Source organism: Glycine max, chromosome 2 (genome assembly GCF_000004515.6).
Source record: "Glycine max cultivar Williams 82 chromosome 2, Glycine_max_v4.0, whole genome shotgun sequence".
Lineage (NCBI taxonomy): Eukaryota > Viridiplantae > Streptophyta > Magnoliopsida > Fabales > Fabaceae > Glycine > Glycine max.
In genome coordinates, this window is record NC_016089.4 from 9,616,559 (window position 1) to 9,642,151 (window position 25,593).

The following is a 25,593-nucleotide window of genomic DNA, read 5'->3' on the forward strand; positions in this document are numbered from 1 at the left end:
CAATCCAAATCGACCCAAAATTATCAAATCACATGAAAGCAAAAATGCATAATTCTAATTATCGAATTCCAATTCCACGATTGCACAAAATGTAAAACCAAACACTTGATATCTCACTCACTAAAAAATGAGGGCATAGAAGATTGTACGTGCAATTTGAGATTAAATGAGAAAAAAAGAAGAAAAAGAAAAAGAGAAACCAACCTAGGGTTTTGATGATTGAAGCACTATTGTTGATGATTATAACAATGGTTATGGAGAGAAATTGTTGTTGAATGGTGAAATCATTAGAGAAAGGGAACGAAGATAAACAAAAAGAGAGATTAGTTTTTCGAGGTCCAAAGCCTAGAATCTAGATTGAAGGAGTTAAGAAACCTGCAGTCATAGTGAGAGAGAACGGTCAGAACAAAAGTGTGAGAGAGAACGAGAGCTAGGGTGCGTGGGCCGCCTACGGTGTGGGAGGAGAGAATTTGAAATTCTTACTGTTTAGGTGGAATTATGCATGAACTCGAAGCTTGCTATTCAAAGATCACCCCCATTTTCCCACCATATCAAGTGTATGCCTAAATTATACAAATCATTCATGATAAGTTACAACAAGATTGGTAAGTTAACTTGGATCATACACTTAGAGAAAGTAATTACTGTGTTGATTTCCACCAAAGATGAGAATAATCAGGAAGATATGATGCATATTCTTGCAATTCAACCTCATGAAATTTGCAACGTCTTATTTGTAGATAGTAGCCAAATAACTTTCCTTCATGCTCAATTTGATTTTTTTTTTCTCTTGTTTGTATACACATTACACTATCAAAAAATCTAGCATATGTGATCATGTCAATTGTTAGACAAAAAATTAATTTATTCAGTTATAAAATTTTATAAAATTCATACCATGTGCTAAAATTCAATTAAAGAGTTAGAATAAAGTTTTCATATGTGAAGAAGTGTAAATTGTAAGCAATGAAGCTTCAAAATATTAATATTACTACAAAGAAATTATAAATTATCCTTTTAAAAAAGCAACTATAAATAGATTATAGATTATAAATTTGATATCTTAAAAGAATTAATTTAAGCAAATGAAAAATTTTAGGATTTCAAACAATAAAAGTTGTTATTTTAATATTTGTATAGACTTCTAACAATAAAAAAAATTGTATTATCAAACATAATATTTAAGCAATGATTTCTCATTAGTTTAATTTAAATAAATTTTTGTGTATTTCTTTTACATTATCAATTAATTAAACAATATTTTAAATATAATTTTCAAATAGTAGTTTTTAACTAAATCTTTTACTTATCATGCCATAAAAAAACTTTTACCTATCAAACCAAGTTTAGAAGATGAAAGTAGAAAAATATGTATTAATTAATTACAAATTATTTATGAAAAAGAAAAGAGATATGAATTGATGGTATAAAAAAAATTATATAGTCATCTAATCATATTTCATCATATATGATAAGTTAGTTGAATTTTAAAATAATTGTCTTAAAATAATTTAAATGATAATTTATAATTAAATAATAATATAAAATCATTTTACATTATAATAATTAAACTCTTATTTATTAAGTGCTTCAGTTGAATTCTCTAATTATTTAAAATGATTCAATTGAGTTATTTGTGTTAATGTCGTTAACGAGTCATCTAAGTTGTTAATAAGTCATTAGTTGAATCTTTTGTCATTGTATATGGTAGAATCCTATCTAAGTGACCAGTTAATAATGTTAACACTTAAATGATCCAATAAAATTATTTTAAATAATTAGATGATCTAATTAAATCACTCAATAATTAAAATACCTAATTAAACATTAAAAATAAATTAAAAAATTCTAAATAATAATTTAACCTTTATATTATTGAATCAAAGACCAGCCTTGGACTAGATTATCTCCCTCTCAAGTCTCAAAACCAAACATCTGATTAGATTAGAGGCTTCAAACAAGAGGCCCCAAAACCCAAACCCTATTCTGGTTCACTTGCGATTATGGCGTCTGAGAGCGCTTCTCGATCGAGTTCCGCGGCCGATTCGTACATTGGGAGCTTGATAAGCTTGACCTTTAAGAGTGAGATCAGATACGAAGGTATTCTCTACAACATCAACACCGAAGAGTCCAGTATTGCCCTCAGAAACTGTATTCTTCTGCTATCCACTTCTTTTTCGTATGAATTTCCCTCAATCCTTTCTTGGTTTTGTTCGTTTTCATTAAAATTTGGCTCCTTTGCTATGTTGTTGTTATTTTTATTATTTAATTCTGAAGAGTGGGTTTTGTCACAGGGGTGTTAATTCGTGCCACAGGCAAGGAAATTTTTTAACTTGTGATAGTTTTTGGGGCCTTGATGTTTTTTTTTCTCCCTGCAGCGTCTGGGTTACATGTTTTTACTGATATCTCTCAAGTTTGTTATGTTGTTTTAATCTGTATCTGTTGGAGTATCTGAATTTTGCTCTTTATGTTAGCATGTGATTCTCACTTGGACAATGACTTGCGTTTGATTCTTGTATTAGTTTGTTATTCGCTGTTTACTTTTGTGGATTGTACTGTTGTCTCATTCCGGATCAGTGGAAAGCTTGGTGAACGATAAATACAAGGAGCAAATAACAAACCTGAAAGCTTAGAAAGTCCCTAAGTCGTTAGCCAGTTAGAATCATGTGCAACACTGAAAGAAGCAAAATTCAAATACTACAGTGGTGATGGATTAATGGCAAATCTTCCAAACACTAAGGCCACACTGAATTAAAGAATTGAAATTCATAATTTTCCCTATTCTGTTTGGGATATTAATGTCAGTGAGAGAATAATAATTGGCATACGTATCTCATATCTGTTTTCCCGGATTGGCAATCATGCGCTCTAGAACTGTTGTAGCGTGTCGCTTTGCAGTTCACTCCATGTAGTGTGGTGCGTTGCAGTTCGCTGTCGTTCCTGGAGCATCATGAATCACAGCCATTTGCGGCATTAGTGGGTGCAACTTTGATTAATGGTTGAAACCCCTGTTTACCCCTACAATATGGTGTCATGTAAGGTTTATTTTGGGAGGCATTTGAGTTATTTCACTCCCTTCTTCAAGATTTGAAATCAAAACTCTATTTTGAAACAGTAACCCACCCTCGTATCTCTGAAACATGACCCACTACTTTTTGGTGACATTTCCGGCAATTTCTGATGTTTTTTGGCACCTTCCTGGTGTTTCCTTGCCTTGCTCTGTTCTCTGCACTATATCTGATGTTCTGTTCTACTTTTTCTATTCATTTCTATTCAGTTCACTCTCTCACTGTTCCTTATCCCTTTAGGCTATTATATCAGCACAGCTCTTTCTGTCCTGTTGTCCGCTTCTCCATCTGTGATCTCTCTTTCTATGTTTTGCTCTCATTCATTTACAATTGAGTCTCTGATAAGGGGGAGGCAGCGCATAGCTACTGGGGTCATAGGATTATGGTAAACAAAGGGTTAGGGGAATGTGCCAAAGCGGTTTTTTCTCCTTTTTTTGTTTTGTTTTTTTGGGCCTCTAGTTTAGATTATCTCTTTTAAATTTAAAGCATAACATATAATATAATTAATAAACTAAACATAGTAATAAAACACTATATAACATAATAAAATAAATTAATAGCAGTGTTATCAATGGCGGAAGGCCAATATTCCGTCATATAAACACACCATTGTGGCCTATGCACCGCCGTAGTGGGTATCCTTTCACAAATTGCCTATGGCGATTGGCAAAAAACAATGTCGTGCCATTCTGCCAAAGTGGCCATAGGGCTGCCATTTAACAACACTGATTATAGTAACAAAAAATTTCAGAATAGTGGTCTTCCCGCTATCCTGCATAGCGATATTGGAGTCAGTCACTCCTCGCCATGCCACTATTCGAGATTGATAACAATCATTTTTTATAGTTGAGCAATATATGCACATGCACACACATGTTAATGTGCACAACTTATTTTTTAGAAGGAGTACCAGTACCTTAACAAGTTACACTTCGGGTGTTTTGAGAAAATTAAATTTATATGCCAAGGTATTCCTTCTAAATGACATTTTGGTGTATGTTAGTAATAAATGTTGTGCTGTTTGGTTACAGTTCAAATGATCAAGATTGTTGATCATTAGCTTTTATATGTGCAAGATTTTCATGCAACAATGTGGATATTGCTGCTTTTATTTTACCACCTAAACATGTTTACTATCATGGGTTGGATATTCTGATTTTGTTTTTGTCCTCTCAGATGAGAAATCTGTTTTCTTTGCAGCTTCACTGAATAATATTGTCTCAGAGGGACCGATTTTTTTTTTCACACAATTATTTAAATATCTAATTTTTAATAAATAATTGTTTAATAAATAATAAGTTTAACAAAAATATTTATTATTAATTTTATGTTTAAAACTAAATATATGATCACCTACTGAAAAATATTAAAGCATATATCAACTCCAAAATTGATTTTTCTTATATATTTTTTTATTAGTATTTTTTAATTTTAATGTTTCTTATATATACATAAAGGGCATGTTGTTCTTGTCCTGCTATTTTATTAAGCACACAGCAATGACCTACAAAATTTATATCAATCAGCACAAAATAAGAGATATTTTTTATTTTCGAAAGTAGGTGAGAATTTCTGAAAACATACATGCAAATGATTTAAAATTTGATTCTGTCAACTTGGGATTCAACAGTCAAGTTTGATGCTAATAAAACATCCTCTTTGTGAATCTTTTTTACTACATTTTGGATTTTAAATTCAATCCAAATTTAAATCCAATCCATATATTTGCATTTGGATTGAATTTTTGAAAATCCAATTCATGCCCAGGCTTGCCTATAGCTTTTCTCCTTACTTTGCTTCTGCTAATCTGCTGCTTCAATCTCTTGCAGTTGAATGAAGACTCTGATGATACAGGGGTGCAACAAGTGGTTATGCACAAGTTGGACTCAAAAGTCAAAAGTCGTAGCCTTTTCTTACAACCCATGTTACCCATTTAAGCTTATGTCATTTCTTCGTTCTATCCACACCAGCATTGCTGATTCCTATCAATCTATATTTCACTCCAATCAGCTTCTTAATGGGTTGTCAAAATCTGGCCAAATTGACGATGCCCGAGAATTGTTTGATAAAATGCTTCAAAGGGATGAGTATACATGGAACACCATGGTATCTGGTTATGCTAATGTGGGAAGATTGGTTGAAGCAAGAGAGCTTTTTAATGGGTTTTCAAGTAGAAGTTCTATCACTTGGTCCTCCCTCATATCCGGGTATTGTAGATTTGGGCGTCAAGCTGAGGCTTTTGATTTGTTTAAGAGGATGAGGTTGGAGGGTCAGAAACCTAGTCAGTACACTTTAGGAAGTATCCTGAGGGGGTGTTCAGCGTTGGGTTTGATACAAAAGGGGGAAATGATTCATGGGTATGTGGTGAAGAATGGATTTGAATCAAATGTGTATGTTGTCGCTGGCCTTGTTGATATGTATGCAAAGTGCAGGCACATTTCGGAAGCTGAGATTCTCTTCAAGGGGTTGGCCTTCAACAAGGGAAATCATGTCCTGTGGACCGCCATGGTTACTGGTTATGCTCAAAATGGTGATGACCATAAGGCAATTGAGTTTTTTCGTTACATGCACACAGAAGGGGTTGAGTCTAATCAGTTTACATTTCCTAGCATATTGACAGCGTGCTCTTCAGTTTCAGCTCATTGTTTTGGAGAACAGGTGCATGGTTGCATTGTACGGAATGGTTTTGGATGCAATGCATATGTTCAGAGTGCGTTGGTTGATATGTATGCCAAATGTGGAGATTTAGGTAGTGCAAAAAGGGTATTAGAAAATATGGAGGATGATGATGTTGTTTCATGGAACTCCATGATAGTTGGGTGTGTAAGACATGGATTTGAAGAGGAAGCTATTCTCTTGTTTAAAAAAATGCATGCAAGAAATATGAAGATTGATCATTATACATTTCCATCTGTTCTGAATTGTTGCATAGTAGGTAGAATTGATGGTAAATCTGTTCACTGTTTGGTAATCAAAACTGGATTTGAGAACTATAAGCTTGTTAGCAATGCTCTTGTTGATATGTATGCCAAAACTGAAGACTTGAATTGTGCATATGCTGTGTTTGAAAAGATGTTTGAGAAAGATGTCATCTCATGGACCTCCCTTGTCACAGGTTATACACAAAATGGCTCCCATGAAGAATCCCTGAAGACTTTTTGTGACATGAGAATTTCCGGGGTAAGTCCAGACCAATTTATTGTTGCCAGCATTTTGAGTGCTTGCGCAGAATTGACTCTTCTGGAATTCGGTAAACAAGTGCATTCTGACTTCATTAAATTAGGTCTAAGATCATCCCTGTCGGTGAATAATTCTCTTGTAACCATGTATGCAAAATGTGGATGCCTGGATGATGCTGATGCAATTTTTGTTTCAATGCATGTTCGGGATGTAATTACTTGGACAGCTCTTATTGTTGGTTATGCACGGAATGGCAAGGGAAGAGACTCCTTAAAATTCTATGATGCTATGGTTTCAAGTGGCACAAAACCAGATTTTATTACATTTATAGGATTATTATTTGCTTGTAGTCATGCTGGTCTTGTGGATGAAGGTCGTACATATTTTCAACAAATGAAAAAGATTTATGGAATAGAACCTGGCCCTGAACACTACGCCTGCATGATTGATCTGTTTGGACGCTTAGGAAAACTTGACGAGGCAAAAGAAATACTAAATCAAATGGATGTGAAACCTGATGCAACTGTATGGAAGGCACTCCTTGCTGCATGTAGAGTGCATGGTAACTTAGAATTGGGAGAGAGGGCAGCTACAAATCTTTTTGAGTTGGAACCCATGAATGCTATGCCTTATGTTATGTTGTCTAACATGTATTTGGCAGCTCGAAAATGGGATGATGCTGCGAAAATACGAAGGTTGATGAAATCAAAAGGCATAACAAAGGAGCCTGGATGCAGTTGGATTGAGATGAACAGCAGACTGCATACATTCATTTCTGAAGATAGAGGACATCCAAGGGAAGCTGAGATTTATTCCAAGATCGATGAAATTATAAGAAGAATTAAGGAAGTTGGTTATGTTCCAGATATGAATTTTTCATTGCATGACATGGATAGAGAGGGAAAGGAGGCTGGTCTTGCTTATCACAGTGAGAAACTGGCTGTTGCTTTTGGATTACTTGCTTCCCCACCAGGTGCACCAATTCGGATATTTAAGAATCTTAGAGTTTGTGGAGATTGTCATTCTGCCATGAAATATATATCAGGAGTTTTCACTCGTCATATCATATTGAGGGATTCAAACTGTTTTCATCATTTTAAAGAAGGAGAATGTTCATGTGAGGATTACTGGTAAGATTTCTTTTTAATCTTAATACTTGTCTTTCATACAATTTCAAAGAGAATTGATACATGACAGTTTCAAGTTTATAGGGCAGTGTTTCACAAGATTTGCTCTGTTTCTGTTGTACTAGCATCAAGCTTAAATTCATTTTTATGATGGTTGAAGTTAGAAATTTTACATGGAGAAATAAACCTGGTTCTAGAATATTAAGATCTAAATGTATACTGTCAGGGATTTTGAGACGGAGGAAGCAAAACTAGTTTTTATTTTTATTAATTAATTAATTAAATTAAAATTTGAAGCAAGTTGTACAAAAGATAGGCATTTTTATTTTTCTAATTTCTTGTCTCTGTATGTTCATTATGGGCTGCAAAATGATGAATGACAATATCCTCCTCCACTAATAGTTTGTTTCATTAAATATTTTATATTTACAGCGAGGAATCTAGCCAATGTAAGACACATTGACACAATGTGTTCCGCTATCCAATGAGGATATTCCTTTCTTTATTTAGAAAGTAACTTTTTGGTGTACAATAATCACATTAAGGTTCGAACCTATAACCTCATACATATTATCTCAATCCCTACCACTAGTTCGACCCTAGTAGTTCATTTAGAGGGTAACTTGCTAAAATTAATTTATTTTTATCTAGTCTGTGGCTGCTTACTACAACTAAAATGGGTTATAAAAATCAATATGTTTTATATTAAGTGAAAGTAACTTCCCTCTTAAGATTTAAAAAATTATTGTTTCCACTCCTAAAATAGAATGGTTAATCCCAAGTGCTTAAATAGAAGAAAATAGTCCTTGGATATTTTTAGGTAGGCTAAAATATGTTTTTCATCCTCACACTACTAGAAAATATGGATTCAACATCGTCCATTTAACATCAGTTCTAGGAAAGCCAATTTTAAAAAAAGTGGTAGCATTTTTGTAAATAAAGTGTCATTGTTAATATCGTGTCACTTAACATCGGTTATTTTAGAAACGATGTTGTGAATGCTAAGTTAACATCAATTTTTTATAAAACCGATGTCAGTATTCCCTTAACATCATTTTTTTTGAACTGATGTTGTCAATCTTATGTTTCTAATACCCAATCTTATGTCAATCTCTGTCACCCAAAGCCCTTAAACCCTCGTAGTTCTCACTGTCACCTAAGTTGCCGCCACCGTCGTCATTGTGGCCATTCGCAGGTACCCTCGAACCCTCACTGTCGCTCTCGTGCCTCCACTGTTGCGAACTCCACCATGTCTGCCACTCCGCCTGCTGCCCTCTCCGTGACAGCACTTTGTGTCGCAGGTACCCTTTCCCTTTTAGCTTCTCAGGCTTGGATTCAGAGTCAGAGCTTCAAATGTTGATAGTAACATTCAACCAGCAAATTGGATCCCTGCAGGGTTTTTCGCCTTCCGTCCCATGAGAAGTGCAAAATGGGATCTGAGATTTGAGGGTTTTTAATCTGTTTAAAGGTATAAGAAGTGCAAAATGAGATCTGAGAACTCTCAAACTCTTTTCAGATCTGAGATATGAAACCCCTTTTCATGTGAAGATGCGCTGAAGGTGTGATGCACAGAGGTCGCAGTCACAACGTTAAACCTGTTTCCAGATCTGACAAACGCGGGCGTGCTTGACCAAATGAGCTACCTCCCTTTTAATCAATTTGGTTAGTGTTTTCTTTAATTATGTTTCAATACTCTGTTCAGCAATGAGGTACCTCTCTTTCTCTTACTCTCTTTTGACTCCTTCTCAATTTCCACTCTATACTCTTTTACATTTTGTTCTGTGGATTTATTTGGCTTTGCTGTTGAATTTTCTTCTTAGTTTTTGTCTAAATAATTAGGCTGGATGAATCTTGTGAACCAATAACATATTCTACAAGAGAAAACTAATAAGGAGGGTGTTGATTCTGCAGTACAGAAATTGGTTTCATTAACGAGGCCCTTGTAGGTGGATTGTTGTGGGTATGCTAATTTGTGTGGTGCTGTAGTCTTTTATTTTCATTATTCACCAATTATAGAATTGCTTGATAACTTGATTCCAAAACATTATTAGTTATCCAACTGCATTGGACCTGGTTTTTATCTTATTGTGATTTTGACTGGATGGGATTTATATAATCTCTTGATGCAGCTTGGACAACACGATTGGTATTTATGGCGGAGTTAACTTGGAGGATGCAACTGTTATTTATCATAACAATCAGACTGGGAGATGGCTTTCTAATTTCAGCTATAGGTAAACACATATAATGCTTCAGAGCAAGAGCTCTAGGTATTAGAGTATACTTACTCCACTAAGCCTTTTTTACTTAGTGTCTTCTGTTTTCTGTTATCTGTAAGCTGTCAGTTAGTTGTTACAGTAACTAATAGAATTGTTTACAGTTAGTCTCTCTGTATATAGAGATGACTCTATCCGTTGTAACCATCTAATCATTTTTCTGATCAATCCCTTAGCACTATATGACTAGGTTAATGAGGCGTATGTTTTTGGTGGATGGGGTTGAGCAGGCTGAAGTATCATGGGGATGATTTGGTTTTAATTTCTGATGTGGAGGATAGTAAGATGTTAGAGATGTTAAAAGAGGAAGAAGATGATATTCTCTATTTGTTTCATTGTGTTAAGAAGTGGAGCCCTAAACTACAACCTGGTTATAGGCTAATCTGGTTGAAGTGTAAAGGTTTGCCACTACACGCATGGGACCTTGAGAGTTGTGGCAGCTTGTGGAACACTGGTAACTACAGATGAAGACCCAATGAAGATGAACAAAGTCAATGAAGCCCGTATTCTGGTTAAAACTTAAGTTGTTCAACCTTTCTCTCTGTGCTCCTAGGTTAGGATCAACGGGTTTTTTTACCAAGTACGTATGGTTGATGAGGTGGGGTATAAAGAAAGGAAGTGGAAGTGTGTTGAGTGGAATTTTCAGCCTTCTATGGTGGAAAGCTCATCCTTAGCAAGTGATAGTGTCTCTGAATGTTCTATAGATGATGGTGGTATGACGGTTGGTGATATTGTTCCGGTAACGGAAACAGGTCTATCTCAAAAGGAAATTTTTGAATTTGGTAAGAGAAAGTCAACATGAACTTTCTCATGAGGACAGACCAGTCAATGTTGACAGAAGGGAAAAGGAGCTATGAACTTGGCAAAATAACTCCGTAACTTTGGGAGAAGGGGTGCCTCCTCACAATGGGGAAGCTATCATCTTGGAGGCATAGGCAATTATCCTTGGTGGGGAGGGTATGCCTCATCAATTCGGTATTCACATCCTTACCTTTGTTCTATAGATTAAGTCTATTCTTAGGGATTTTTTGTGGGGGAAAAGGGGGGATAATAGGAAATTGGGTAAATTGGAGGAATGTATGTTGCCTTAGAAGTCATGGAGGATTGGGAGTTGAGGACTTGAAGTTATTCAATGTAGCTTTATTAGCAAAATGGAGGTGGAACTTGTTTCATCAACAAGACACTTTGTTGGGGGATATATTGAATGCAAAATATGGGGGTTAGAGGGGTTTATTATAAGAGAACTCATGTGAGGGGGCATCCATTTGGTGGAGTGATTTAAGGGTGGTGTGCTGTGTGTGGTGGTGAGGATAATACTAGATGATTTGATGGACTAGTGAGTTGGAAGGTTGTTGTGGGTGAGAAAATTAGCTTTTGGAGGGAACCTTTGGTGGAGGAGGTGTGCCTTAGCATCATCACATGGTAGGCTTTTTGTAAACTCAGCAAAATGAGGAGTCTATAAAAAAATATGCGGCAGTGGGAAGGAGATGTGTGGAAGTGGAAGACAAGTGGTGGTGGAAAATTCGGCTTATAAAGCACTACATGAGCTACACTATATCTCACAATCCCAAGATGTGTTCTCATTTATTTGGGATCTAAAGGTGCCTACAAAGGTTATTTTGTTTTGTTTGCAGGCCTTTGAAGAATAGGCTTCCGACAAGGGACAACCTTAACAAGAGGCGGTATCATTGTTGAAGATCAATTTGTTGTGTCCTCTTTGTCATGTTGAAGTAGAAACTTGCTCACATTTTATTCATGTGTCCAAAAGTGAATTTGATTTGGAAGCATTGTTATAGGTGGGTACAACTTGTGACGGTGTTGCCAAGAAATGTGGAGGATCATATGTGGCAACATGGGGCTTCAATCAAAGATGAAGTGGAGCAAGAAAGGCAGTATGTTCTATGGTTATGCCATTATATGGTCTGTATGGAAGAAAAGGAATGAATGTATTTTCAGGAATAAGACATTTGAGGTAGAATCTGTGATGATGATGTAGAATTCATGGCTTGGTCTCGGAGGAAAAGCAAAGTTAAATCCTTTAACTATTCTTTTGTTATGTGGTCAATGAATCACAATGCTTGTTTGAGGGATGTTTCGGTGTAGCTTGGATGGCAATTGAGCACGGGAGCTAGTGGAGATCATATACTGGAAATTGCATGCGGATTTGCTTGTATGATGGGTGTGGGATTATGGGATTATTTTGTTGATTGTGTGAGTAGTTTGTATAGCTTGGTTGCGAGAAGGCTCAATTTAATGGGAGGATAACACTGCTAGTAGGCCGAGACGTGGGGAATGGTTTTTGGTTACTTAATATGCTAAATGTAATGCAACCATTTTTCTCTCTCCAAAACTCTATAATTTGTATTTGTTGTTGGGTATCACTTATATCCTCTTTATATATATAATTTTTTTTTGTCGATAAGAAAAATGTCTGTCCATTCTAGAAAATATAAAAATTAAATTCTAACTTAAAAAATGCTTTATTTATCTAAACCAACTAAAAGATAAAGATATAAGATCTATTTTAATGTTGTAAGGATTATTATTAGAATAATGTTTGTTAGAATTCTTAAATATTATAGAGTGTAAAATTAAAAGTAAATTAAGAATATATGGGTTCTCCATTGTAGGTTTTTATCATTGCTGATGGCCCAAGAATTAGTCTCACCCAACAATTATATATCCAATCATGTGGGGGAATACTCTGCCCACACTGAAAGAAAGAAGAAAAAAAAAACACAAAAACGGTAACTAGAAAATATGGTGACAACACATTGAAAGGAATTTATCCTTAGAAGATCATGTGAAGCATTAAAATTTCCACCGGCTAGTGAACAGTTGTACATTGTTTAATGCCCTATGAAGAAATGAATAAAACCAATCTTGAACAAAGAGAGCCCAGATAGTGTGGCAGAGCCTTTGTTTGTTTGACATAGGGGTGTTGTTAGGTGCATCAGACATATTGTTTGTGCATCCAGCACAGAAAATAAATTTCTCAAAATGTCCTTCATATGGATCAGGTAATCCGTATGACTTATACGAATCATCGGATTCGTATAGGTCATATGGATCAGATAAAATTTTTTAGTAGCTTCTAAATAACTTTTAACATTTTTTGAAACGCTACTTGAAGTAGCGTTTTTTAAAACACTAGCTTCTAACTTCAAAATTTTTATATTTTCTCACTTTTATCCTCAATATTTTTTTTGTTACCTTTTTTGAAGTAGCTGAAAAATGTAAAATAACAAAAATAATAATATAATGATTTGTTTTAAAAAGGTAATAAGAAAAATAAATAAATATATCGAGAATAAAAGTGGAAAAAAATATAAAAAATGATAGAAGTTACTGAAAAAACTTTGCTTACCGAACAACTAAATGAGTTTTTCAATTAGTAAAAAAAAACTAAAAACTAACTAAAATTTCCTGTCGAATATAGTCATAAAAGACTTTTCAGCTTCCAGTACTTATGTTGAAGGTAATCTAAGTTGAAAAAAAAAACTAACTCATTCGTCAACCTCATTTATTATAAAATATCCATGTCCATTTGCTTTAATTAAACTTTTAAAAGAAATCTCATCTCCTAATTTGCAAGAGAAATACCAGGACTTCTTTTTTCTTCTAACACAATATCGCACAACATTTGTTAGGAACAAAACTTGAAGGGCATGCATTAAAAAAAAATAATTTAATGAACACTTTTTTTTCAAGGGTTTTATGGTTTTGATTTGTGGAGTTAGTTTTAAATTTCAATAGTCACGTTTGTTCTTAAATGTGTAATTTGTTGACAATTGTGTACCTGAAAGATGAAAATATAAAATTTAGTTTCCGAAAGTGTAGAGAGTGCAACAATATATATCTAGTCATTAACTTTCGTCTATCACCGTTAATAAAATAGTCTACGTGACACATAGGAACGAGTTTGTCATAGAAATGATTGTCAACATAATCATGCTGAGTAGATTAGACAAAAATGTCAGTAGTATACCATTTCATTTTTGGACGTAAATGTTAGTAATTTTTTATTAGACAAAAAAGTCAATATTTTTTTATTGGAGGAAAATGTCAATAATTTTTTTATAACTAAATGTCAGTACGTTCTATTAGACCAAAATGTCAATAAATTACCATTATTGGACAAAAATGTCAGCAATTTTTTATTGGACTTAAATATTCGTATGTTTCTATTAGACTAATTTGTTAGACCTGAAATTTTGTTTCATTTAAGGGTAAAATATAATTTTAGGATAAATTTTTGTTATTTTTATCGTTAAAAATATAACATTATAATAATCATTTAAAAAAATATATTGACAAACATAATTTAAAACAAACATAATAATAATAATGATAATATTGATTATCAACCATAATTTGTGTGTCATAATAAAAATTATCCAAAATAAACATGATAATAGTATACTAATCATTACAATTTTTTTTAAATTATAATAATGAGTGACAATCTACTGTAAATATAAGATAAATATATCTCATATTTCACTTATTCGAATCTTGACTATTTTATTAATCAAATATATTTATCATAATTTTTATATTTTTAAAGACTAAATTTTTTATTTTCATTGCAGAGTTTATTAGTGTTTTAGTGTAACTTGTTGGTTGCTCGTGAAGGACGAAGCAGAGGCGAGAGGAGTGGAGGTTTCTTTGTTTTTTTTTTTTTTTTTTCTGTTAAAAGTCATACACTTTGTTTGCAAAGCTTTCCATCTTCTCCTCCACAAGCCATCCTTCTTCTATCATCTCTAATGCTTCACTGTGTCTGACCATTTCGTGTGATGCGGGCTCTGGAATAAGAGTTTTCGATTTTGGTCGGATAGGTATTTTGAATCTGAAACCACCCCTAATGAAGGAGTTGGCGCATAAATTGGTGCTAACGTGACGGTTTGAAGGAGTAAGTGATGGTTTCAAAAAATTATTCATTGAATAAATTTTTAATCACTCAAGTTTTTAATATATAATATAAAAAAATAAGGAAAATAACTAAAAATTAATTTCCACTAATAATATTTGTACGATTCATCCAATCAATTATTTTAATATTTTATTTTGCTTACAAATTCAATTAAGCTTTTAAATTGATTTTTGCGTGTATACTTTATAATATAATGAAATAAGGAAAATATCATAAAATTGATTTCTACTAATAATCCTTATACGATTCATTCCAATTTATAATATTTTATTTTACTTTAAAATTTGTTATAGGACTCATAAATTAAGTTACTGATTGAAAAGTTTTTCATTTTCATCCCAAAAAAAACGCAAGGTTTTATTTCTCAAAACCCTAAAGTTTTATTATTCTCTTCTTCTATGTCCTTTTTATTAAGAGATTCTATGCCATTTTTTCTGTCTGTTTGTTTTTCTTTTAAGTGGTTTGCTCCACAATCTTGATATTATTCCAATACAGCGTCAGTAGAGTAAAAAAAGTTTGTAAAAGTTTTCAAGTTTTGTTTTTAGTATTTATTGTTGTTTTTCCTACTCTCTCTCTCTAAATATTTTTTATATTTGAAAAATATTCTTTTTTTCAATTTACTACCTAAAAAATATATTTTTGGTTTTGGTACTTAACATTTCTAATCTGTTCCATTTGATACCCACCATTAATTTGATTATGTTAAATAATGATATGATAGATGAAGTGTTATGTCATCATTGTAACATCAAGTTGGGATGATGAGTTGTTCTCTTATGATTTTTCACATCATTATATTTTTTAATTTTTAAAAACTGATTTAAACTAAAATTAAGAAAAAATATCTATGCCTAACACTCTTCTTCTCGATCTCCCTCTCAACATCACCACCTCCCACTCGGAGCTCCAGCGCCTCCATCCTAATTGGGACTGAACCTTTTAGCCCATTATCTTCAAGAACCCGTCTGAACTTTAGAAAAGTGTTCCACAATCCAAATCTTTATGCATTGACGGCATAGAGTGAGAGCATAAGATTCACCATATTTCTTCTCTCTTTATTTTGGTTTGATGTTCTTTCTTTTTCTTGATTTTGCTTGCATGACTATTTGTGGGTAGCTTCTTTATTCTAGGATTGAGGCTTAGCACTTAACAACTAATGGTGCATAATTAATTTATCTTTGTGTTCCTTTGGATTCTCCTCTTGATTTCTCGTCTATTATTCCATATGTGCAAAGCGTATGACCATTGTTTTCATAATTATAGACGTTTCATAATTATAGACGTTTAGTGGAGAACTGAAAAGTAAACCTAATAATTGGACCCACAAGGAGGAACTTAGGAGTTAAATCAGGAAAGTAGGTTTAACCCTTCAAGGAATCAATGAATAGACAAAGAAGTTAATGAGTTTAATTGAATATAACTAACACAAGAGGACAGGTTAATTCAAGTAGATACATCTCTATATACTATGAGTGAACAAGTGTTAGCTTAGGTTAATAGGAAGTCAATAGGAAGTCTTGGTGTGAAACTCAATCCTAAAAGTTTTATTATTATTGATTTTAACCTTTTTGAATATTTACTCTATCTTTTGTTTAATCTTTATCTTTTTAATCATAATTTTTAAATCTTTCCCAAATCAAATCTTAGTCTTCTCCCAATAGTTTAATTTCAATTTGAATTGTGATAATTGTTACTTGACAACCACCTTACACTTATAGTTTTCTCACATTATCATCCACTCACCAACATCCTTGGAGACCTATATCAATGGTTTTTGTTTGGTTTGTAAAATTTAAACATTTTATTAACTAATCCCTCTGGTCTAAAATATAAGAAAAAATACATTTTTTCTTGATTTTAAATATAAGAAAATTTCAATTAAGTTTATCTTATTTAATGTTACTATATGTAAAATACCTTTCATTTAATTGAGTTGTTAGTTTCAATGACTCTTTCTTGATACCAAGTTTCAAAGAAAGATAAGTTGAAAAAAAAAATATTTTCTAATTGAAATTAATGTAATTAAATTATTTAACTAACTTTCTTAATTAACATGACATATTTTTCTTCTTCTTATATTTAAAATCAGAAGAAGTACTTAAGTACAAAATTGTTGAGCATATAAAGATAATTATAACAAAAATGTAATATTATTAAATTGTTATAATTATAATTATAAGGAAAAGTCATTCTCAAACACTCCATTTTACTTTGTGTATCACAAATGTCAAAATCCTTCACATCATATTGATGAGTAGATTATTAGTACTTTTAGAATAAATATTTATTTCATATGATTAAAATTTATTAGAAAATATTTTTAGCATATACATTATATTGATAAATAAATAATATATGTATTAATAACATAAAAGCTCTTTATACTATCGTCCAGTTGGAAACTTCAAATATAATAAATTAATTGTTTTTATAATAATTATCTTCAAAATAATTTTAAGAATATTTTTATTAGTAGTGCAAAAAATAATATTTATAATTCATGTATACTAAACTCATATTGTAATTAAAATTTATAATAGATAAACATATTTGAATATATATATATATATATATATATATAAATTATATTTTACATTTTCAATAAAAAGTTTAAATTGTAATATAATGTTATTTTTACTTAATTATTATTTTAAATATTAAAATTAAATGGAAGAAAAGTGGGAATATTCATAATGTCTAATTAAGAGAGTAAAAAAAAAAGGAGTCTCACTTTCCATATTATGTATTCTAATTTATAATATAAGAATTTTTTAAAAACATAATATATATATATATATATAATACGTAAGTATAATTTAAAAAAAAAAAAAACACTACCTCTTAATACAAGTAACAAAAAAATATAACTTCTTTAGATTTGATTTTTTTTTTACTTAATAGTACTTATCTCATTTCATTATGAATCAAATACTCAATACAAGGAATTGTATTATCAATAGAGTAGAGGCCAGGGAATAATGGAGTCAACCTTACTAACTTATGAGCAATTCCATTAGTTTGTGACTTAACAAATCCTATTGCATAGTATGAATAAGTAACTAAAATCTTTCTATACCCAACAACAATATTTTCCAATTCCGTGAGGTCCTAACATGTAGTATTTATTTTTTCAATTACTATTTTACAATCTAATTCAAACACTACATGATTAAAATTCATTGTAGCTACAAAACAATAAGTTGTTAATAGACCACATGCTTCACCTTCTTTAACATTCATGCATGGTTGTCTCCATGATGTCATTGTTGAAACCAATCTTCCTTGATCATCACGAACACACAAATCAATTCTAGTGGTATTGCAAATCATACGAAAGTTAGAATCCACGTTGCATTTGAGTCATCCATGTTCTGGTTTTCGTCAACTTTCAATGACGTGGTTTCAAGTGTCAATTCTCTCCGATTGATCTTTTGTCTTTGCACACTTTCAACTCTGGCAAAACTCCCCCCTTTTCTAACCACAAACTAACTTGGGACATCCTTGTTTTCCCAGACCTTGTCATTCCTCCTCCTCCATATGCTCAATGACAAGATAGCCATTTGATCTTTACTTTCTTCTTGCAGTTTCAAACACAATGTGAAGAAGAATTCCTTGCATGATTCAGTCTGTAACAAGACCAACCTCCTCCAGGCAATGACTTAGGTTGAACTTTGGCCAACAATCTTCATTCTTTGTGCATGTAAAAAACACATGAATAGTTGCCTCAACTTCAACTTCACATAGCAGATAAATAATGGAACACTACAACCCTATAGAATTCAAAGTTTCTCTAGTTGGAATACGACTTATACATACTATCCACATCAAATTTCTTACTCATGGTGGAACATTCACTTTCCAAATCAACCTCCAATCAATAGTCATTGCTAGGTTTTCATTATCCACTAGCTAATTCATTATCACTTTTTACGCATTCTTTACCGAGTAGACTGCCTTCGGTGTATAGCCCCATATCTCAAAATTTATTCTGCCCTAAAATATGTGGTTATCTACTGTTAATAAGAAGAAAAATGGTGAGCGCGTTGTTGAAATGAAGGGCAAGACAACGATATGAAAGGGAACAAGCTGAGTGGTGCACCATATATTTTTATAATAAAAATGTTTCTTGCACGTCACTTTGTATTCACAACAAAATCTTGCATGCGGATTCGTTCCAAAGCAAACTCACTGTGTAAGAATTGGAACAATAGCACACAAAATAAAATGTCATTTTACTTAACTTTGCAAGTTATTAAATAGAATGCAGGGGATGTCACATTCTGTTTACTAAAATTTATAATCTCGCCAAAGAATATTAGAATACTATGATTTCTAGTTTTCTACAACCAACTCCCAAATAAAAACAGCTTAATATTAATATGGTCATTTAGACATTATACACATTATTAAGCTTCTCTACGTAAACATTTTTACCAATAAATAAATAAAATAAGGAAATTTAAAAGAAATACGAGAAACATTAATTTCATGTAGTTTGCTCAACTAATTTGCACAATGCAGTAAAAATATACAAAATATGGTATGCCACGGGTCATCTAACAAGTTGGCATTGAGTCTTTGTGTTTTGGGAGCAATTTCTCAGTCATTATTCAGCTATACTCAGCCAAATCCAAGGGCTTGAAATATTTTCCATCTACAAGATAAGTTCCAATTCTTAGCCGCACTGCCCACACGTCTTTGGGTTTTCTTGAAACAATCCTGCAGCAAGTAATAAACCAACTGCCATTATAAGCATTTGATGCTCACAAATTTATATGCCAGAGTTAAACAAATAGTAGTGAATTAAACTAACATTTCGGACCTCAATGATTTAAATTTACATGAACTTATCAGATTAATTTCTACGCACTATTGTTGTAAGAAAATCTATACTGTCAGTGAAACCTTAAATATAAGTTTAAAAGTGTGTTTGGATAGAGAATTTTAACTGAGAAAAATAATTTATCAGAGAATTTAAATTTCTTTGATCTAAAATTCATTGTTTGGATATTTTTTATGAAGAATTTAAATTTTTAGAATTTTAAAACAGAATTTTAAACAACTAAAAATATGGAATTTTAATTTCCTTCTAAAAGGTAAGAAATTGAAATTCTCTTCTTGATAAAAGATCATTCCAAAACGTTACTGTATTTCTTTTATAACCTTCATCCTCTCTTTCATAAGTTTTTGAAATCTCATTCTCGAACTCGCGACTTTTCCCTTTACACTGATGATCCTTTACTTCAAGAAACACCGTCTGAGCTCGCGGAACGTTGATCAAATGCGAGCGTAGGAGGGCACATAGAACTGCACCCGTTGATCAAGGGAGCAGTCGCCATTGCCTATCACGCGATGAAAGTGCTCGTCGGTGCAGAGAGCCTGTACCATGTCTTGCATCGTTACTAAATGTCGTGGTCGAGGTATGGTGATGTACACCATCGTGTCCCAGTTCTCATGTGACTCCTCATGCTGCATCAATATTTTTCTCTTTAGAAACACACCAAACATATCTTTCTTCTCTTTGCATTCATTTTCTTTCACCCTCATAATTTTAATTTTTTTTTATCCAAACACATTTTAAAGTTACTTTTAATTTATAAAAAACAATAAATTTAGGGGTTTGTAATTGGATTTACACTGTTAATAGATATGAGAAACTAGTCAACGTACTGATAACGTAAATAAATAATGTATACTCGTCGTATATAGTAATTTCATTGACCTTTACAAAAGTTACTTAAAATTTATACCTATCATAATTTTTAATTTATTGACAATGTAAAAACCTACAACACTATAAAAATTAAACTCAAATAGTATTTGGATATACTTTTAGACTTTACTGATTCAATTATTATTAGTTCCATGAATTAAATTGACACAATATTTGGAGAATTGAATTTTCCTATTAAGAGATAAGTGGATGATGAGGTGAAAAAAATACCTTCCAACATCACCAGGTTTGACTAGACCAGAATTGACCCTGAGGCAGGGCATAGTAGCTGCAGTCTTGATCATCTTGGGAGCTTCAATGAAAATAATGGGTGACCCTATCTCCAACTTGGAATGTTTTTCTGGCAACTCTGATGATGACTCTTTTGATTCACACCTTATCAAAGCTACAACACCATTTTTGGGTCTCTGAAGTTCACAGTTCATGCTGCTTCTGTCTTGGACCCTCAAAAATGGCTTTGTGATTGCATAAGAAAGGGACAAAGCCATGGTATGCTCACTTTTGTAGTCCTTCAAACACTGCAAAATTCATTAATGGCTTTTTTAAAAATTCTGCCTCAACAATCAACACCTCATCCTTTTCAAACTAAAAAAGTTATGAAACCTACTAGAGATTAGAAGAGTCATAAAACAAACAGCAGATATTTGCAATTATAAAATTCTAGGGTTTTAAATATCGATCGCGGTCACATTTCGGTTTTATTGCGTTCGCTGATATCGCGGCAATTAAAATGCGACAGGTCCTAATTGAGGCCATAGCAATTAAATTTTTTTAACCTTTTTCTAAAACCTAACAGAGAAACAATCTAGAAATCCAATGCTTCCGCGTGAATATTTGCTTGCCACTGTCCCATTCTAAGTAACCAATTTCAGTAGAAAAAAAAAAAAAAAAACTGTTGAGAACACAAACAAGTAAGCAACCACACGCCACCGTTTCGAGGAATCGCAACACGAATTTCTTTCTCTGCGGCAGAAACGCAAACGCGAAGAACCGAAAACAAACACGTTCGCGCTAATAATAATAAGTATGAAGGGAAACAAAGAGTCCTCCGAAATAGAAGGCGAAGAAAAGAAAAAGAGAGAGAGAGTCACCGGTTGTTGTAGCGTGGAGTCGCCGGAAATGGTGGTGATCGGCGCCGGCGGCGGTGGTGGAAGTTATGGTACAGACGTACAGTGCGATGGTTTTCACTCTTTTTCAGTTTATTCGTTACTGCAAGATCAGAATTGAATGGATGATGTTGTTCGGTCGCAAATACAACAAGAAGGATTTTTGTGGGAGCAATGTTTTAACATTATTATAATACTTTAAAGAATTGAATATTAAGAAGCGCCCATGGCCTAATGGATAAGGCGCTTGACTTCTAATCAAGCGATTGTGGGTTCGAGTCCCACTGGGCGTGTTTTAAAATTTTGTTATTACTTTTTAATATCCAGCTTTGCTTAACAAGTTGTAAACTTGTGATTGACTAGCAGAAATTAATTTCAACTATATATTTTTTCTTCAAATGATTTAACTTAATATTTTATCTTTTGGTCTACATTTTTAATATCTTTAGTTCTAACTTAAGTATCAATATTTTAAATAAAATTAACAATAAATCACAATATAAATCATTTATTTATTACATATTTTAATTGTGATATAATTTATATATTTAGAAAGTAGTAATAATTGCTTATTATAAATTTTAATTTTATAAAATAAAAATGTATTTTATGCAATGCAAAAATACTAGTATTTTTGTATTTTAAAAAAATAGTAAAAAACACATTACGCATCAACCTTTCACTTTGCATATTTTAAATTAGAAATATATATTTTTGGATTATCACATTATTGGTTAAAAAATTGAGAGATGAAATTAAATTGGTTAAATATGTGTGTCAATGTTATAAATTCTTAAAATTATTATAAAAAATGTTACTGCTACATAATATTATTAATGATTAATTTTTATAAAAAAAAATTAAATGATCACGAGATTTTTCTTTTGAATTATACTTTTTTTCATTAATAAGATTTAAATAGAGACTTTGTTTTAAGATAAAAATGTACGGAGAAAACAGGAGTTATTATGACTTAGAAGTGCATCATCATGTAATTATAATTAAATACTAGTACAGGTGCAATAAATGAATATAATTTGATACTACTAGTATTTTGATTTGATATAAGACAAATATAGCAACATAGTTATTAAACATTTGGATAATAGAGATTGTTGAGAGTGAAAAAAAAGAATCCAATCTTCAAAAGTTGAGTAGTGAGTAGTCACAAGAATCCATCCATCCACCCACCCACCGTTTTTTCTCCCTCGTGCCTTTATTGTTTCTGAGTTTTCATTTTGCTGTTGTTGCGTGCGGTCCCATTCTTTGTTTTGCATTTGTCTTCTTTAACTTGTCACTCTCTCTCTCTCTCTCTAATGGCTTCATTTTCTATCACCTCCTCGCCTCCCACCCTTCACAAAGCCACTATCACCGACCCTTCTTCTTCTTCTTCCCACGCCTTCCCTCACCGTTCTCCCTTCGTTTTACGCATGCCCCACCAACCCCATCGCCCTCAAACTCCTCTTGTTTTGCCCAAGATTCAATCTTTGCGCAACGAAACTAGAGGTTTTTTCTTTTTTTCCCTCTTTGCGCTTCTGGGGTTTTCTTGTTTTAAGCTCTTGAGATCGAGGCCAAGATTGTGTTTTGTGTGTGTTATAGAGCGCATTCGTGATTTATTGATTTGGATTTCAATCTTTCATTGGTAATGTTTTTCTTGCTGTGGAATTCTGGATTGTTATTGATCGATTGGATGCTTTGTCTTTTGTGTTTTGGTGTCTATGTTGGTAACATTTGGGATTTTTTTTAATGTATTTTTTTTTTCCTTTAATCATTTTAGACTTAAAGTGTGTTGTTTGTCGCTTAACTTTCATACTTTTTAGCATTTTCCAGCTTAGGTTTTTACTAAGGTGTGTATAATATGTTACCTCGTGAGTTTAGCTGAATGATAGATTTGGAGTGACTGAAAAAAACAATTTTAGGTGTTGTTTTGGTACCCATTTCAAGTTTGAAGAAATAAACTCAAACAATGTCCTTAAAAGTATTTCTGGGAAAGTTTAATTAAACCTTTTGGAAAAAAATGTTAGTTCTGTGAAACATTGGAAATGTTGAAACGGTCATTTTGGATCTTCTTAAAAATAAGAATATAGTTCTCCTTTTGTATTCTCTTACTCTTATTTTTTCAGAATGAATGCATATGTCAAAAATGTCCAAACTACTCACAAAGTATAAGTTGCAGTTGGAATAGATTCATTCTTTTGAATTGTGGTTAAGTTTTGCAAAACTTTTCCTTGTAAATCATTTGTGCCCCAAATAACCTGCAGAGGCATGGAATGATGGAAGGATTGGCGTGTAACATATGGTTTGTTACCTGTGATTATCTTTCTTCCACTAGAAAACCCAGCATACAGGACCTGTCACAATGATGATTTTTGTAATTTCAGATCAGAAGCATTATAAGCCTCAGTATCCTTTTGATCTTTTTATCCTTGCTTATTTAAATTTCAAAGGAAATTGTGTAGCCTAGTTTATCATTCATCATTGTATTGATTCCTAGTTTGAGTTGCTAGCATTACTGTAATAGTTGATTTTTTTCTTCTCGTTTTTAGGACTTTGAGGTCAATTTGACAATTTTGACTTGTCATATTTGTTTTCTCATCTGAAGAGCTTGAGAAGTTCATTTGTCCCCCCATGTTTTTCCCCTTCTGATGGCTATTTTATCAATAGGCTTGGATGCTATTGCTTGGGCTACCTGATCTCATTACTGTATATTAAAATATATTTAAATCGTTTCCTTTTCAGACTGCTAGTTTGTTTGAATTAAATAATGATGATGGAATAACCTATGGAATAAGATACATAATGTCCCCTCTGACACAAAAAGAAAAGAATAAGTCAACCATGTAGAAGGCGTCTGAAATCATTTGCGTTTATTAATGAGTAGAAAGTTTTTCCTCTCTATGTAACTATGTTCCTGACTAAGGAGGGAATTTCTGTTGAAATATTTCACTCAGTGATTCAAGGCTCATGCTTTTTTGTTTGTTTATTTCTTACTTTTAGCTGGTCCTGGTTTCAGTTTCATCATTTATGGGATGCCAGTGTTTATTGTGGCTTGAATCAATAGGATTTCCCTTTAATCATGTGGAGTTGTTATTTGGCAGCTATTCCAGTTACCAAAGACCTGTGGGATAATTCAATTCTGAAAAGTGAAATCCCAGTCCTTGTTATATTCTATGCAAATTGGTGCGGCCCGTGCAGGATGGTTCACCGGATAATAGATGAGATCGCAACAGAGTATGCTGGGAAACTCAAATGTTTTATAGTCAACACAGACACTGACATGCAAATTGCTGAGGACTATGAAATTAAGGCTGTACCAGTGGTTTTGATGTTTAAAAATGGCAAGAAATGTGATTCTGTAATTGGTACCATGCCAAAGGAGTTTTATGTGGCTGCTATAGAGGGGGTGCTCAAGCCCTAGTCATGGATCAGTGCAGGCATTGATGAGTTCTTGTACATATTTTGTTTCCTTTTTTCCCATAATAGGCATGGTCAAGTGAGACTGCTTCTTTCGTAATGAATGTTCCACTTTCAATAGCTATATTTCCTAGGGAAAATCTTCTTCAGCTATAGAGAATATCATAGTTGAAATTTAAGTGTTCCTTTGGTACTTGATTCGAACAGTTGTTATTCGGAAGCTAAGATTTGATTTACCTTGTGCTTGTTTCCCTTGTTAAACCGTTGTTCTATTTTTTGTGACCTATGTCCGTTGATCAGCCTAGTGTGTTTGACTATATAGTAATAGCTGTATATATTCAAATTCGCCTGTTTAATTAAGGAATAACGTGCATGTAGAGCCTATATCCAATGCTGAATATCATGGTGCTACAAGAGCAGTAAAGATAAAAAAAAAATATCATGCTGAAGATTACACATGTTAACAAAAAGACTCAACATAAGTAAAAAAAAAAAAAAAAGTCTTTTTTATAGTTTGCTAAGCCTTATTCAACATTGAGTCGGACTTGTACTTAAGGTCTTAGATTGAGTTCTGATGGAGGATAATTTATGTATTATGTGTTGATAGCATTCCTAACATTGAAATTGAATTAGATTAACTTAAACTCAGCTACTCAAGTTGTTGTGTTAGGCGTCTCGAGGGAAGACTTAACAAATGAATGTAGAACTTGTATGTAAAAAAATATTAGTGACTAGAATTATGTTAGTGGCAGCAG

At 32.7% G+C, this 25,593-nt stretch overlaps 3 protein-coding genes and 1 non-coding gene across 15 annotated transcripts; 3 read left to right on the plus strand and 1 right to left on the minus strand.

Moving 5' to 3' along the window:
• Positions 1–1,900: 1,900 nt before the first annotated feature.
• Positions 1,901–12,694, plus strand: LOC100817126 (pentatricopeptide repeat-containing protein At2g03880, mitochondrial). Of its 11 annotated transcripts, none has more exons than XR_005889671.1 (5): positions 1,911–2,179; positions 4,898–7,378; positions 8,571–8,676; positions 8,771–9,609; positions 12,282–12,694. XR_005889671.1 is itself a non-coding variant. In XM_014766252.3 (4 exons), exons 2-3 carry the CDS (start codon positions 4,902–4,904, stop codon positions 8,656–8,658), a joined length of 2,565 nt encoding a protein of 854 aa, XP_014621738.1. In that variant the 5' UTR covers positions 1,901–2,151; positions 4,898–4,901; the 3' UTR covers positions 8,659–8,676; positions 8,771–12,079. The 11 variants fall into 11 exon arrangements, 6 of the variants coding, with proteins under 6 accessions (XP_014621738.1, XP_014621746.1, XP_040867896.1 ...); XR_005889672.1 differs by lacking the exon at positions 12,282–12,694 and having other exon boundaries at positions 8,771–9,335; positions 9,505–12,079; XM_014766252.3 differs by lacking the exon at positions 12,282–12,694 and having other exon boundaries at positions 1,901–2,151; positions 8,771–12,079.
• A 6,375-nt stretch (positions 12,695–19,069) lies between these two features.
• LOC100305889 (uncharacterized) lies at positions 19,070–21,603 on the minus strand. 2 transcript variants are annotated; one of them, NM_001251347.2, is given in 3 exon segments: positions 19,070–19,303; positions 20,529–20,836; positions 21,410–21,543. In NM_001251347.2, coding segments are annotated over 2 exon segments (387 nt in total). In that variant the 5' UTR covers positions 20,807–20,836; positions 21,410–21,543; the 3' UTR covers positions 19,070–19,194.
• Positions 21,604–21,644: 41 nt separating this feature from the next.
• Positions 21,645–21,717, plus strand: TRNAR-UCU (transfer RNA arginine (anticodon UCU)). Its single transcript has one exon. It is a non-coding gene; the product is annotated as a tRNA-Arg (tRNA).
• A 958-nt stretch (positions 21,718–22,675) lies between these two features.
• On the plus strand, positions 22,676–24,973 carry LOC100500413 (uncharacterized). Its single transcript, NM_001250745.2, is given in 2 exon segments — positions 22,676–22,930; positions 24,523–24,973. Coding segments are annotated over 2 exon segments (510 nt in total). The 5' UTR covers positions 22,676–22,740; the 3' UTR covers positions 24,843–24,973.
• The last annotated feature ends 620 nt before the right edge of the window (positions 24,974–25,593 follow it).